The 16,062-nt window shown below is 43.9% G+C and overlaps 2 protein-coding genes across 2 annotated transcripts in view; one reads left to right on the top strand and one right to left on the bottom strand.

Annotated features, from left to right (window-relative positions):
• The window catches only part of LOC134745411 (reticulon-4-interacting protein 1, mitochondrial), a 128,381-nt gene extending 119,887 nt beyond the window's left edge, over nucleotides 1-8,494 (bottom strand). Inside the window, exons 1-6 of the mRNA XM_063679451.1 lie at nucleotides 8,366-8,494; nucleotides 7,875-8,094; nucleotides 7,184-7,395; nucleotides 6,811-7,002; nucleotides 6,079-6,188; nucleotides 5,193-5,378 (exon numbers count right to left, since the gene is read on the bottom strand). Of these exons, the coding sequence (XP_063535521.1) occupies nucleotides 5,193-5,378; nucleotides 6,079-6,188; nucleotides 6,811-7,002; nucleotides 7,184-7,395; nucleotides 7,875-8,088 (914 nt within the window). The 5' untranslated portion in view covers nucleotides 8,089-8,094; nucleotides 8,366-8,494. The remainder of the gene's footprint in view (nucleotides 1-5,192; nucleotides 5,379-6,078; nucleotides 6,189-6,810; nucleotides 7,003-7,183; nucleotides 7,396-7,874; nucleotides 8,095-8,365) is intronic.
• Nucleotides 8,495-9,090: 596 nt separating this feature from the next.
• On the top strand, nucleotides 9,091-15,887 carry LOC134745226 (tryptophan--tRNA ligase, mitochondrial). Its single transcript, XM_063679221.1, has 7 exons — nucleotides 9,091-9,274; nucleotides 9,930-10,106; nucleotides 11,117-11,266; nucleotides 12,096-12,330; nucleotides 13,554-13,705; nucleotides 14,205-14,330; nucleotides 15,602-15,887. The coding sequence occupies exons 1-7, from the start codon at nucleotides 9,197-9,199 to the stop codon at nucleotides 15,821-15,823; spliced, it is 1,140 nt and encodes a 379-aa protein (XP_063535291.1). The 5' UTR covers nucleotides 9,091-9,196; the 3' UTR covers nucleotides 15,824-15,887.
• Nucleotides 15,888-16,062: the final 175 nt, after the last annotated feature.

Genomic DNA, 16,062 nt, shown 5'->3' on the forward strand with positions numbered 1-16,062 from the left:
TTCAAAACGTAAAACTTGAATGACATTATAATATGTCGGTTAGAAAACATTTATTTATTTATTTCAAATGAAGTTTTCTCAAACATACGTATATTATAGTATAATATATACGGATATTATCATTACATTCATTGTAATAGACCGCAAAATACCGTGTTGCGCTCGCTAATGCGCGTCGCAACCAAATCAGCGCTCTGCAGTTATTTATTCTTTGGCCACAATAACTCCGATATTATAGCACTTTGCTTGTGCATAAGCGAACATAGTGCAAGGAAGGCACGGAGCGACGAGCGACACAGCCTCCTCGTCTCAAAGCTGGCACACGACTGCCGACCACGCCATTTTCAGGCTGCATACGCATGAAATGTGGAAAAACGTTCGATTTCTTAAGAAAATATTTTTTGATTAAGAAAAGCTATGTTGTATTTTTAGAACCTGTTAAAATATTTTTGTTAGTTTAAAAATAATTTTAATCGATTAAGCCGTTTAGAAGTTATAAGCAAAGTTAGCCGCAAAACGGCCTGTCGTGTTATTTTTTTTTCGGTGAAACTACAAATTTCAGGAAAAAAGTCAAATGTTGTGATTATTGTCCATAGAGTGAAGATGCATATATATTTTTTTCATAATTTTTGGTTGACTCATTTAGAAGTTATAAGCTCTAAAAAGTAACAGTTTTTGGCCAAAAACTGCGCGAAGCGCCTTAAGAATTTTATATGAACATCTCCGTCGGGCTGACGGGGAAATAAAATTAGTGCGACAAGGACAACTGCAACGAGGTTCTGTACTCGACTGTTTCCTCCTCCAAAACTTTACTAATCGTAAGGAAATTTTGAAATCTAAATGGTAATAAAATTATCTGTGTCGGACTGTTTTGCTTTTTGGGCGTATTGGTATCAGTTTTTAATACCATGCCTTTCTTTGCGGCCTAGTCAAATAGGCGATTTTTGCGATACAGATATTGATAAGCGCCATCTGGCGTCATATCTGGTAAACATTTTTATATGTACGTAATTCTGGTTAGTACGGGCGCGAATAGTAGTGTATTGTCAGGCCTCCTTCACTCGCTCAAAGCCACGCGCTATATGCCTACCGCTCGGCGTATCGTCGACGATATAATCGACAGAGGGCCGCCGAACGCCCGCCTGAGCGCTCGCACCGCACGTTTCCCGCGCTTACGCTTCGAAATGCCGAAACCACGTAATTATTGTGCAGTAGATGGGTGTAAAAGTCAAAAAACAAAAGAAAATTTGTCGTTTTTTAGGGTTCCTTACCCAAAGGGTAAAAACGGCACCCTATTACCAAAGATATAACTCCGTAATAAATGGATACAGTCTAAGGAAAAAACGTGCCTCGAAAATCAAGAAAATTTGATTCTCGTTCAGAGGGCGCTACTAGTTTTGGCCTATAGTCGTATAGATGGCGTTTACGGTTTCGTTTGTTATTTAACAATTTTAACGCATATCAGTGAAAGAACATGGGTCAAAATCATAAAAATAATTAATGCAAATAAAAAAATCATTTATCTATATTTAAATACATTCTATCATATTTTTATAAATCTTCATTTTTAGTTTTAAAGTGTGTCGACAGATGGCAGTGAATTTACTGGGGTTACAAAATTTACTATGACAGTACCGCTCTAGTATAAGTTACTCTATGCTATTTTCGAAATCATTTATGGCGTTTTTAGGGTTTCGTACCCAAAGGGTAAAAACGGGACCCTATTACTAAGACTGCGCTGTTCGTCTGTCCGTCTGGCTGTCTGTCACCAGGCTGTATCTCATGAACCGTGATAGCTAGACAGTTGAAATTTTCACAGATGATGTATTTCTGTTGCCGCTATAATAACAAATACTAAAAAGTACGGAACCCTCGGTGGGCGAGTCCGACTCGCACTTGGCCGGTTTTTTCATTTCCGAGAGACGAAGAAAGGTGAGTAGTATTTTAAATCTATCTTTATGAATTTTGACACTATTTATTTCTTTGAACATAAGTAGATAAATCGTAAATTAAGGAGTTTTTTGAGTCAGGTATTATAAGTGTTGTTTTTAAATATTTGATTGACTAATATAAAATATGGTTGATTCGCAACATTCGTTTTATTACAATAATAACATAAGTAACAGTACAACCCTAGCGCATTCTTACGATGACGCGTTGGCACGTGGCTCGCACGGCGAGCAAGGCAGTCTCGACTCTTTGTGCGCCATACTTATGGTACATTTCTTCTCGTCCTGAGCAGCAGGTATTATTATTAAGATTTTGTAGGCTATTATAGAGTAGGTATTTTCGCTTTTGTATGGGAATGATGTATCTGTTACGTAGTAACTATTTATTAATCTGTAAATTGTGACGTACGGGCTGAACGTACAAGGGAGCTACTAGTATAGTATACCTGTGTAGGATGTCTGACGGCTAAGTTCTGCTGTATCAGGTCAGCGGCAGCCGCCACGGTGCCAGGCAGCAGCCCGTTGGCGTCCGTCCTGCGCAGTAGAGGCGACGTCAGTGTGACGTACGCGCTGAACTTACAAGGGAGCTAGTATAGTATACCTGTGTAGGATGTCTGACGGCTAAGTTCTGCTGTATCAGGTCAGCGGCAGCCGCCACGGTGCCAGGCAGCAGCCCGTTGGCGTCCGTCCTGCGCAGTAGAGGCGACGTCAGTGTGACGTACGCGCTGAACTTACAAGGGAGCTAGTATAGTATACCTGTGTAGGATGTCTGACGGCTAAGTTCTGCTGTATCAGGTCAGCGGCAGCCGCCACGGTGCCTGGCAGCAGCCCGTTGGCGTCCGTCCTGCGCAGTAGAGGCGACGTCAGTGTGACGTACGCGCTGAACTTACAAGGGAGCTAGTATAGTATACCTGTGTAGGATGTCTGACGGCTAAGTTCTGCTGTATCAGGTCAGCGGCAGCCGCCACGGTGCCAGGCAGCAGCCCGTTGGCGTCCGTCCTGCGCAGTAGAGGCGACGTCAGTGTGACGTACGCGCTGAACTTACAAGGGAGCTAGTATAGTATACCTGTGTAGGATGTCTGACGGCTAAGTTCTGCTGTATCAGGTCAGCGGCAGCCGCCACGGTGCCAGGCAGCAGCCCGTTGGCGTCCGTCCTGCGCAGTAGAGGCGACGTCAGTGTGACGTACGCGCTGAACTTACAAGGGAGCTAGTATAGTATACCTGTGTAGGATGTCTGACGGCTAAGTTCTGCTGTATCAGGTCAGCGGCAGCCGCCACGGTGCCTGGCAGCAGCCCGTTGGCGTCCGTCCTGCGCAGTAGAGGCGACGTCAGTGTGACGTACGCGCTGAACTTACAAGGGAGCTAGTATAGTATACCTGTGTAGGATGTCTGACGGCTAAGTTCTGCTGTATCAGGTCAGCGGCAGCCGCCACGGTGCCAGGCAGCAGCCCGTTGGCGTCCGTCCTGCGCAGTAGAGGCGACGTCAGTGTGACGTACGCGCTGAACTTACAAGGGAGCTAGTATAGTATACCTGTGTAGGATGTCTGACGGCTAAGTTCTGCTGTATCAGGTCAGCGGCAGCCGCCACGGTGCCAGGCAGCAGCCCGTTGGCGTCCGTCCTGCGCAGTAGAGGCGACGTCAGTGTGACGTACGCGCTGAACTTACAAGGGAGCTAGTATAGTATACCTGTGTAGGATGTCTGACGGCTAAGTTCTGCTGTATCAGGTCAGCGGCAGCCGCCACGGTGCCTGGCAGCAGCCCGTTGGCGTCCGTCCTGCGCAGTAGAGGCGACGTCAGTGTGACGTACGCGCTGAACTTACAAGGGAGCTAGTATAGTATACCTGTGTAGGATGTCTGACGGCTAAGTTCTGCTGTATCAGGTCAGCGGCAGCCGCCACGGTGCCAGGCAGCAGCCCGTTGGCGTCCGTCCTGCGCAGTAGAGGCGACGTCAGTGTGACGTACGCGCTGAACTTACAAGGGAGCTAGTATAGTATACCTGTGTAGGATGTCTGACGGCTAAGTTCTGCTGTATCAGGTCAGCGGCAGCCGCCACGGTGCCTGGCAGCAGCCCGTTGGCGTCCGTCCTGCGCAGTAGAGGCGTGTTCAGTGTGACGTACGCGCTGAACTTACAAGGGAGCTAGTATAGTATACCTGTGTAGGATGTCTGACGGCTAAGTTCTGCTGTATCAGGTCAGCGGCAGCCGCCACGGTGCCTGGCAGCAGCCCGTTGGCGTCCGTCCTGCGCAGTAGAGGCGACGTCAGTGTGACGTACGCGCTGAACTTACAAGGGAGCTAGTATAGTATACCTGTGTAGGATGTCTGACGGCTAAGTTCTGCTGTATCAGGTCAGCGGCAGCCGCCACGGTGCTTGGCAGCAGCCCGTTGGCGTCCGTCCTGCGCAGTAGAGGCGACGTCAGTGTGACGTACGCGCTGAACTTACAAGGGAGCTAGTATAGTATACCTGTGTAGGATGTCTGACGGCTAAGTTCTGCTGTATCAGGTCAGCGGCAGCCGCCACGGTGCCTGGCAGCAGCCCGTTGGCGTCCGTCCTGCGCAGTAGAGGCGACGTCAGTGTGACGTACGCGCTGAACTTACAAGGGAGCTAGTATAGTATACCTGTGTAGGATGTCTGACGGCTAAGTTCTGCTGTATCAGGTCAGCGGCAGCCGCCACGGTGCCTGGCAGCAGCCCGTTGGCGTCCGTCCTGCGCAGTAGAGGCGACGTCAGTGTGACGTACGCGCTGAACTTACAAGGGAGCTAGTATAGTATACCTGTGTAGGATGTCTGACGGCTAAGTTCTGCTGTATCAGGTCAGCGGCAGCCGCCACGGTGCCTGGCAGCAGCCCGTTGGCGTCCGTCCTGCGCAGTAGAGGCGACGTCAGTGTGACGTACGCGCTGAACTTACAAGGGAGCTAGTATAGTATACCTGTGTAGGATGTCTGACGGCTAAGTTCTGCTGTATCAGGTCAGCGGCAGCCGCCACGGTGCCTGGCAGCAGCCCGTTGGCGTCCGTCCTGCGCAGTAGAGGCGACGTCAGTGTGACGTACGCGCTGAACTTACAAGGGAGCTAGTATAGTATACCTGTGTAGGATGTCTGACGGCTAAGTTCTGCTGTATCAGGTCAGCGGCAGCCGCCACGGTGCCTGGCAGCAGCCCGTTGGCGTCCGTCCTGCGCAGTAGAGGCGACGTCAGTGTGACGTACGCGCTGAACTTACAAGGGAGCTAGTATAGTATACCTGTGTAGGATGTCTGACGGCTAAGTTCTGCTGTATCAGGTCAGCGGCAGCCGCCACGGTGCCTGGCAGCAGCCCGTTGGCGTCCGTCCTGCGCAGTAGAGGCGACGTCAGTGTGACGTACGCGCCGAATGAGCAAGGAAGCTGCGCGGCGCCCGCACCGCCCTGCCCTGCGCAGTCTATCACCACGTCGAACCTTTCAGATTTTAGGTTTTTTTTATTTTTTTTCTTTATTAAAACAGACATATGCAGATAATACAGAAAAGAGTATATTAGATTTCACATTAATAGGTGCAACTTACGCCCTGATATACCTGTATGTATAATAATAAACAATACCTGATTTAGAAAGATTTGTAAAAATAAACAAAGATCGTGGCATTATCGTCGGACGGCGGTATAAAATGGAAGAGATTATAATACGAAAAGATATTTGGTATATTCAGTAAATTATACTGATGATAATTAAAATACTGACTAGATGTTATTGTTACGTAACATACAAGAGATGAAATAAGCCACTACAAATATATTTTATACTGATTAATGACTAAGATTACATTGGGCCAAAAATAGGTGAGATGAAACGTGTGTCCTGGTGTCTTTTATTTTTATTTCTCTTTTTATATTAATATATCGCAGCCATAACGTGTTTTGCAGTTTTTATTAGATATATTTTTTATTACTGTGTTGTATGTTTATTTGTGACGTTTTCAAGCCAAAGGTACCACATTGTCGCTTGCCATAAGGACGCTCTGATAGGTTATTCGTATAAAGATACAAGTAAATTTCGTCCTTATGGTAAGCGACAATGTGGTACCTTTTGCTTGAAAACGTCACATTTTATGACGTTAAATAAATGTATATTCATTCATTCAGATTGAAGAAGTACTAACGGGCCAGCCTGTTGTAGGCGGTCAGCATAATCCTCCTGGCGACGGTCGAGGGGCTCCGCCCCCAGAGCACGTGCTGCTTCTGCCTGCTCGCTGGCACAGCTCACCACCACCTAAATGTACATAGTAGATTGTTAACCAAGGGATGAGGCACCCATTTCTGTCGAGGTAGTTTGGAGCCCGAACGCAGTGAGAGCGCCAATAGTCCGAGACTGAAATGGTGTCTTTCACCCGAGTTAAACACTCGACTTTTCATTTCGAATATGAAGAAAGTAAAATACCTACATCTGCATTAAAAAAAATACGGCTAAGTATCAACTTCAGTAGTGTTTCTTGATTTCAGTTAAAAATTTAGATAAAAATATCGTTATTTATGGAATGGGGAGTTTATCAGAATGGAAATTGTACAACAAATGTATTTAAAACCAAAATTTTCGATGACTAATACTGTGGAACTTATTTGGGCGTGGAAAGAAAAGTACAGTCAGCGATAAAAGCTTGTACCAAAAATGAAATTTTTGCTGAAAACTTTTGACATTGATTTATAGCACCAAAGTGTCACATATGCTTGCACTATTTCAACGTCAAACCAAATTGTCCCCGAAAACCCAGAGCATGGATTAGGAGTGTTGCTGTCTCTCGTTAATCCGGCACTTTGATGATCCGGTATAACTAGTAATCCGGCTCTCTTGTGTCAGCATTAGTGCCGGATTAGTGAGATAGTATTGTACTCACATGATGTCTGTCCCTCACTAGCAGCTGTACGGCCGCGTGTCCAACGCCGCCCATCCCTAGTACGAGGACCCGCTTCCCCCCCTCCCCGCCCGGTGCTAGCCCCCCCACCCGCAGCGCCGCGCATGCGGTTAGCGCTCCGTACAGAGCGCCGCCAGCTTGGAGGTCGTCTAGGTTTTCTGGTGCTAGGCCCACCTGACGACAATTTTTTTTATATTAACTATAAAAATTCGAGTCTCCCGTGAGACTCGAACATATTAAAAATATTTTAAACTCAACCTCAAAACAACCCAAGAAACATCACGTATGTGTTGTCGACCCTAATGTAAGCATATAGGCTACCGCATAACTACCGCGTTGCAAAATAGCTACTCACCCAAGAACTTTTCGTGAGCACGTACTCCGCGTGCGCCCCTACTCTGTGCGGCGGCAGCACGCCCCACACGCGGGCACCCGGGGCGAGCGCGGCGCCCGGCGCGGCGCCCGCCACCGTCCCCACGAAGTCACGCCCCGGCGTTAGCGGGAACTCCAATCCCTCGCTTCCTTCGAGCGCGCGCCACGCGTTTAGCACGCAAGAGCCGTAACCACCTGCGGAAAACTTAGAGTAAGAAGGGCCCATATGGGCCTTGCAGTCGTAACGCGACGCGACGCACAAGCTCGTTTTTATAGTCTGGCAAATCAATTTTGTCAGTAAATAAGAACAAAAAACAAATATTCTCCTCCCTTTCTTCTGGGTGCTAGTACTAGCATATGACAAAGAAGACAGTATGATTACGAGACCGCCAACTTACAGTACCTAGGTATGGAATAGCGGAGCGCCGCCACTTGTAAACGAGTGTTTGTGGCCTAATGCCTTATTGCCTTGGTCTCTGTTTGACCCCCTACACTGCGTAACAGCATCATGTTCTAGTGAAATATTGCTTTAGTCTTTCCAACAATGTGAGGCTGTAGGTACGCAGCGTACGGCGCTTAACGGAGACCGAGATTAAGCAACCCTTCATTGGCCACACAGCACAACCAAGTGATGTGTACTTGACTGTGTTATTATGTAGTCATAGTGTACTCACGAATCATTGCGAGATCAATAGGGTTTATAGAAGACGCATGCACTCGTACGAGCAGTTGATCAGGCGCGCGGCGCACGGGGCGGCGCGCCGCGTCGAGTCGCAGCGCGGCGGCCGCGCCCTCCTCGTCCGCGGCGTATGAATGCGCGCGCCACGCCGCCATGCGCGCCGCGCCCGCGCCCAAGCGCACCTCCGCTGCCGCTCGTACAGCGGCCATCACCTGCTTTTAGTTTTACTCTTAGACAACCATTTGTGCCTATTCTGTGTGAAACATGGGGTAGCGCTACTCTGACCACTTCAGCTCCTTCATGAAACCCAGCAAACTTCTCAACATCTGCGATTGTGTACTGATTTAGCGACATAGAAATAATACAAACTTACGTCAACTGTTTACTAAAATTTTATGCACTCTAACCCCAAAATATATTTTATCGAAAATTTTCCCTTTAAGAAAGGCCAGTTCTCTAACGATATTACTATCTTAGAACATTTACCTGTCAAGAGAAATGAAGTGGTTTTAACAAAAGTCCGCTTGGCTTTCTTATACTGCGAATCGATTGAAAATATTAACAATTAAAATTATAATTTGTTTTGATAGTTTTTGGTGTTGGTGTTTGACGTTTTCACAGAAAAGGAGCCGGTCGGATATTTCGCCACCTGTAATTTAAATCAAGATTTAAATTAACCAAAGTTATGTATAATTATTTTCTTTAGCTCCAAAATAAAAGGTTCAAATGATCACTGTTCGATTTTTTTGTTTAGAGGGTGAGCTTAGGTTTTGGTTTGTTTCTGCATGGTATGATCGGCACCGATTTCAAATAAATCCAAGTCTCTGAACGCTTTTCTTGCCCGCATTGACAATCAGCTGTTTGCACTTTGCATGGTCCGAATTGAACTTTGGTATATTTGCAGTGTAAAACAAGATTGTCATTAAATAAGAACAAAAAAAAACTATACTCATCCTTTTCTTTCAAAACTATACACAAGTATAGTTTGTCAAAGGACTGTCTCATTTCAAACAGAAAGAGAGAATCATACTATCTTTGTCTTACACTAGTACTAGCACCCAAAAAGAAAAAGATGAATATAGATTTTTTGTTCTTATTTACTGACAATCTGGTTTGACCAACTATATATACTTCGTTTCAAAAGAAAATCAAAACTACGTAGTACGTTTCGGACCAAGTAAGCGACATCAACATGTCAAATGTCAAATTTTTGAGATTTGAGTACACTGCACGAGTGAATTTGTAAAATGAAATAATAAATATTTAAATAAAACTTGTCTTTGAAATTAATCAAATAAAGACACATATTAACTGACCATGGAACTATTAAAGAGAAGTTTCATGAAGTGTAAACCATGTTTAGCCTCCAGTGGCGTTGCGGCATTTTCTAGCAAGGTTAGTCGAGGGGGCCTAAGATTATAACATTGAGTGGAACTATACATTATCATCTTTCTAAATAACTCAGTTTTACCCCGTAGCGAGCGGAGATGAGAATGTAACAATCCATTAAATCATAAATCATTTATTTGCTTGAAAAGGGTACAGTTACTGATTACCTTTTCAATACACTTAACTTCCTAATCAATGAATCTTTGCTATAATTTTTCTTGACTATTAATTATTTACCATATATGAATTGCTTAATACGCTTCAATATATCTGATGGCAAGGAATTAGACCGGCTCCCTGCCGACACCGGCTCACTGAGTAGCTATTGACCTCCCCTGCTATGAGTGTACCATTATTATATTATATATTTTTATTTACCAGTTGCTTTTCGGTGAAGGAAAACATTGTGAGGAAACCGGACTAATCCCTATAAGGCATAGTTTTCCCTCTGGGTTGAAAGGTCAGATGGCAGTCGCTGTCGTAAAAACTAGTGCCTACATCAAGGCTTGGGATTAGTTGTCAAGTGGACCCCTGGCTCCCATGAGACGTGGCAAAATGCTGGGATAACGCAAGAAAGATATTTTTTTATTTTTGTATAACCAATCTACAAAATCTCAGTAAACAAGATGCCCAACATTCCTCTTTAAAAAAATATTTACAGAGTTCAAAAGACAGTGGCGGCCCCTGGGAGCGGCGCGTGGTGTCAGGCCTGCAGCCGACAGGCACACTCCATGTTGGTAACTATTTCGGAGCCCTGCGGCGCTGCGCGCGCCTACAACAGGCTGGCGAAGACCTCACCCTGTTTGTGGCAGACCTGCATTCACTTACCACTCGACATGTAACTATGCTGACAATCTTATTAATCTTATTTATACTAGTGCATTTACTTGGTAGCCCTGCTACTAGAAGTACTAAAAGAAAACATTTATTTCGGACGGTTCACTCCATAGTTATGTTACGAAAAGACTTAAATTACTATATCAGTACCTAAACTAAGATGTTGCGGATGTTGGGAGGTCCAGTGCCTAACTAATGCACTATCCCATCTCCCTGCCACTACAGCCAGGAGACCGTGGCGGCTGTCACGCACCCTGTGGAGCGTCGCGGCGTAGCGCTTGTATTTGGAGGTCTGTGTGTGTGTAGACACTGTAGACATTACGCTGTTTGTGGTCAACCTGCATTAGTTACCATTCGCCGTGTGAACTATACTGCAGCTGCTCTAGAGGTCATGCTCTAAATCTCTTATTCTGGTTCTTTGTGGAGACTGCAAATAATATTTAAATAAACCATTACCTAAACAGTTTTCATCTTTATTTTAGCACTCCATTTTTCACTTGTACCTTATAGTTCTATGACCTTATGCCATCAATCAGCTGCGATCGTGGCCCACAAATGGACTCGCCGGAAGATCAGCGCCGAGACTTGGGTCGGCATTATGCTGAGGCGAGCCCATTTCTTGGTATATTTACCAATACTATACTATACCAATGGTATACTGCAGATATGTTTTTTTTAATTTTCCTTGTAATGCTAGTATGTAAGTTTATCACGAAATAAATGATTTATGATTATGATTTATGAAATTCATGTGCATTTGTTATTAAATTACTTATGCACACTTTAAACGCGAATTTAAACGCCGACGGCGGCGTTTCTCTAAGTTTTCCAGCGACGCGTGAAATCAACGTGATTAAAGTTAAGCGATTATGATTCATCATCTTCCTCGCGTTCGGCTTTCGCCACGGCTCATGGGAGCCTGGGGTCCGCTTAGCAACTAATACCGAGAATTTGCGTAGGCACTAGTTTAAAATTATTATGATTATTCGTTTATATCTTATATGCTTTCAGGATTCGAGTGCGCTGCGTGCGGACACCCTGGAGTTAGCAGCGTTGGCGTTGGCTTCCGGCGTATGTCCTGAGCGCGGCGCCCTGTTCGTACAATCCGCCGTCCCGCGACATACCGAGCTCTGCTGGCTTCTCGCCTGTCTCGCCACCATGGTAAGTCTACTATATATGTCAAATTTAAGAAATAAAAATCCAACTCCCAAACTTCCAAGTCTCCAATTTGAAGTCTCCAAATTGTGCAGTTACAGTTATATGTTAAATATTGAATGTTTATGGACGTTAATTGGATTGGATTGGTCTGGCTTAGTGGGAAGTGACACTGCCTGTGAAGCCGATGCTCCTGGGTTCGAATACCGGCACGGGCATTTATTTGTGTGATGAACACAGATATTTGTTCCTGAGTCATGGTTGTTTTCTATGTACATAAGTATGTATTTATCTATATAAGTATGTATATCGTCGCCTAGTACCCATAGTACCATCGCCCACACTGTTAACTGTACATCGGTGGACCTTATGCCTTTTGTATTAAGGTCCACCGATGTAGTCAGGAGTGTTGCTGTTTGTACAAGCTATGTTTAGTTTGGGGCTAGGTCGATCTGTGTAAGGTGTCCCCCAATATTTATTTACTAGCTTTTGCCCGCGACTTCGTCTGCGTGGACTTATTAACCGCAGCTAGAATAAAAATAGCGCCTGGATAAAGTCTAATAGCAATCATTCAATTTGAGCATATGCTTAATTGTTTACACAAATTATCAGGCATTTCATTACTTATCTCAATTCCACCCCGCTTTTGACCCTCTTAAGGGATGATTTTCGGGATAAAAACTATCCTATGTCCTTCTCCGGGACTCAAACTATCTCTATGCCAAATTTCAACTAAATCGGTTCAGCGGTTTCAGCGTGAAGAGGTAACACACAGACAGACAGACTTTCGCATTTATAATATTATTAAGTATCACCTTAATATCCACCTTTATAGGCGCGGTTACAAGCGCTACCACAATACCGCGAGAAGTCGGCCAAGCTTCGCGACGTGCCGCTCGGCCTCCTCCTGTATCCGGTGCTGCAGGCGGCCGACGTGCTGGTGTACCGCGCCACGCACGTGCCCGTGGGCGCCGACCAGCTGCAGCACCTGCAGGTGGCGTCGGCGCTGGCGCGCCAGTTCGCGCACCGCTACGGACCCGCGTTTCCTACGCCCGCTCCTTTATTGCCAGGTGGCCTAATTGATCTTCATCACTCGGCTCCTATCTTTCATGCTTATCTATTTTGTTTCGGTTCATTAATGAACACGCGTAACAAGTGGCAAACCCTAAGCGGTGGGGCTCCCGACCGTAAGAAAATAAAAACAAAAATTGACATTGGCAGTTTTTGTACCGTAATACAACATTTCTAATCTATGGCGATACAACATAAAAACTGGCCAAGTGCTAGTCGGACTCGCGCGCGAAGGGTTCCGTACCATTGCGCAAAAAACAGCAAAAAATCACTTGTTGTATGGGAGCCCCACTTAAATATTTATTTTGTGTTTTTAGTATTTGTTGTTATAGCGGCAACATAAATACATCATCTGTGAAAATTTCAACTGTCTAGCTATAACGGTTCATGAGATGCAACCTGGTGACAGACAGACAGACAGACACCGGAGTCTTAGTAATAGGGTCCCGTTTTTACCCTTTGGGTACAGAAACGGAACCCTAATAACTGACGTGACGGTGTAGCGTCTAACGTGACCGCGGCACAGCAGCAGAATTGAAAACACACATTATTTTCAATTTTCTATACTGCCATAATATAATCAAGAAAATATGAATTATAGCCGGTCAAACAACTTTGTCAGCAGAAAAAGGCGCGAAATTAAAATTTTCTATGGGACGATTACCCTTCGCGCCTACATTTTTAAAATTTGCCGCTTTTGTCTACTGACGCAAATGGCTTGACAGACTATTATTTTTCACATCACCAATTTGAAAAAGGAGTTTTTCTCCCTGCTAGGAGGAATCTAAGTGGCACTTTTCTTCCCTGCTAGGAGAGATCAGCGTTACACTTTTCTGTTCTAGTTGTTCTGTTTTAAAAAAAAATTGCACATTATTTTTTTTAGCTTAAATAATATTTTTAAACATCATAATTACCTCATAGGTGATGTGAAAAGCAGTATGTGTCACATGGTAGCAAAATTATTTCCATCTTGGGCGTAACACACTTGAATCCCTCACTACGCTCAGGATTCTACTTTAGAATCCCTCGTTTCTCGGGATTCTATTATAGAATCCTTCGCTTTGTTTAGGATTCAATGTACGCCCTCGCCGTGAATATGTCATTTTGCTCCCTTGTAACGTTGTAACACAATCTACTATTGCAGTTACTATTGATGATTAATGATATGATCCATCTACTTTTCGTTCCTCGCTACGATATAACAAATGATGACGTATGTCAGATGACGGCAGCGACCGCATCCGCAACCTTCGCGATCCGGCCAAGAAAATGTCCAAATCGGACCCCGAGGGCAAATCACGAATATTGCTGACAGACGAGGACGCCGCCATCGCGCTCAAGCTTAGAAAAGCCGTCACTGATTTCACCCCGGAGGTAAGCAGATAAAAATAATGCATAACGTCAATGCCAAAATAGCTTCGTAATTTTAAAGAATGACTGTCTAGACTAGAGATAGTAGAGATAGGAAAACCTTTAGACAACAGAGGTCGCTATAGAGTTTACTGGAAACTTATTGGAAACTATTCAAAAAGATGACAGTAACAGTTCGAACCATAAACAAGCAAAATACCACATAAATAAATAAATAATATAAGATTATTTTAATTCAGACAAAAGTCCATGTTACACATTCAAACCACAAATAAAAATTACAATTAGGTACAAATAAAATAAAAATTCCAAACAAAAACAAATTCTTACTAGCTATTATTTACATAAATTCTTAGTTTCTACGTATTTCCAGGAATTCTAAAACCACTGGGATTTTTTTGCGTTCTTATGGCTAGTTCGATAAAGTTTCCGATGATTTTAAAAACTTTCGTAATGTTGTTAGTCGATGTTGATGTAATCAAAGCTAACTCTTCTCTTACAGGTGACTTTTGATCCAGAAAACCGGCTAGGCGTGTCGAATCTTGTGCAACTCCACTGCTTGTCAACAGGCATGACAAGTGATGAAGCGGTAGAGGCTGCAAAAGGACTCACGACGGCGCAATACAAGGTACTGATTTAAATTGAATCATGAAGATTTCTAGGTTTGAAGTATATCTACATCAATCATTAAAAAAGAATGAAACTAGCAAAGCTAGATTATAGGAAAAAGCTAAGTCACAAGGGATATGCCATTATCTTTAAAAATTCTATACTAAAAACAGTTCGCACGTTAAAACAATACGATAAATCGATTACCCTACAATGGATACCGTCCCATATAGGTCTTACAGGTAATGAGGTGGCAGATATTTTAGCAAATGAGGCGGTTAGCGACGGAATCCCGTTTAGTATCGTACCTACATTTATGGATTCAATTCACCTAGTCAAAAAACAATGTAGGCAAATGTGGAGTGAATACTTTGATTGTAGATCGGTAGATAAGGCGATATGGTATAAAACGATCCAGCCACAACTTCTAAGGAATCCATGGTTTGAGGACTCGTCCATGGGTCGACGCGAACTAGTTTTAGCATTTAGACTACGTTCCGGACACATCCCATTAAATAAATTTGCGTATCTAATGAAAAAGGTGCCGTCGCCAAACTGTGACGAATGTGACATTTTGGAGGATGCTTACCATGTCATCATGGAGTGTGTCCGAAACGAAAGTGAGAGAAAGGATATGAACGTAACCTTATTTGAATTTGGGGGTTGCAACCAAGTTTTGGGGCATCCACTATCTGAGGATGCAAAATGTTTATACAAACTTGTTGCGCGTGGACTAAATAGAAGATAGTCACATTTTTGTATACGCACAGAGCGACGTCGTCACAAAAGTGACAAAGCTCTTTAAACAAGGATTAAAAAAATATATATATTAGTGTTACATGAACAAAAAACTGTCTTTAATAAGGTTCATAGGTTGAGAATTAAATTCGTGAATTTGTATTTATAAAAAAATATTGCTTCGCCCTCCAAAGCCATTACTAGTTTTTATACTTTTTATATCCCAGATAATAAAATGGCAGTTTGATTTGCTAATTTACAACCCAAATCCTGATTCTGTACTTACTTTGTATTAAAATGCCAGATCGGTTGGACGAATTGGGGCAATCAAATTGTGTATCTGGTGTATAAAAACGAAGCTTCTTTTTTACGGCATTAAATTTAAAATTCTAAATTAGTCACCATTAGTATTAAGATTATATTGCCATGCCCTAACAGGGTACCATGTACCGACTTTATAATGTTTCAATACCATCCTATGTAAAAATGAACATGGACGCAATAAAGATATATGAAATATAAATGAAATACAAATGACGTTTTCTCACTTAGGGCGTGGTAGCCGACGCGCTAGCTAAGGAACTCCGGCCCGTCCGCGCGCGCTATTTAGAACTACGAGAACGACCGCGACTAGTCCGCGACATCCTAGAGCGCGGCGCCGAGAAGGCGCGGCGGCGCGCCGACGAGACCTACGCCGACGTGGCCGCGCGCGTCGGTTTAACCGCGCCGGCGTTGCCACCTCACAGCTTGCTTGACGCCGCCGCCGCCGAATAAACTTAGCTCAACACTATTTAATTGTTCATTTTTGTAGATTATTTGTTACGACATTTGTTTGTAAATAAAGATTATTAGGTTTTAACGTTTCAAATTATTTTATTTTTGATAAAATACTTTTTTTTTTTTTTTGTCCAAAAACAATCTTAAAATACTATGTACAAATATTGGAAACAGCGAACGAAAACCGCGTACGGTTTATCTGCCGCCATTGTCGCTCGTTTACATTCCGGTTAGGT

This window comes from Cydia strobilella, chromosome 11 (genome assembly GCF_947568885.1).
Source record: "Cydia strobilella chromosome 11, ilCydStro3.1, whole genome shotgun sequence".
Taxonomy (NCBI): domain Eukaryota; kingdom Metazoa; phylum Arthropoda; class Insecta; order Lepidoptera; family Tortricidae; genus Cydia; species Cydia strobilella.

What these genes read in the sequence shown, in the direction of transcription:
- LOC134745226 (XM_063679221.1), top strand. Translation starts at nt 9,197, where the DNA reads ATGGAACTATTAAAGAGAAGTTTCATGAAGTGTAAACCATGTTTAGCC. An exon ending in TCACTGATTTCACCCCGGAG is followed by an intron (nt 13,706 to 14,204) that starts GTAAGCAGATAA and finishes CTTCTCTTACAG; the next exon opens with GTGACTTTTGATCCAGAAAA. An exon ending in TCACGACGGCGCAATACAAG is followed by an intron (nt 14,331 to 15,601) that starts GTACTGATTTAA and finishes TTTCTCACTTAG; the next exon opens with GGCGTGGTAGCCGACGCGCT.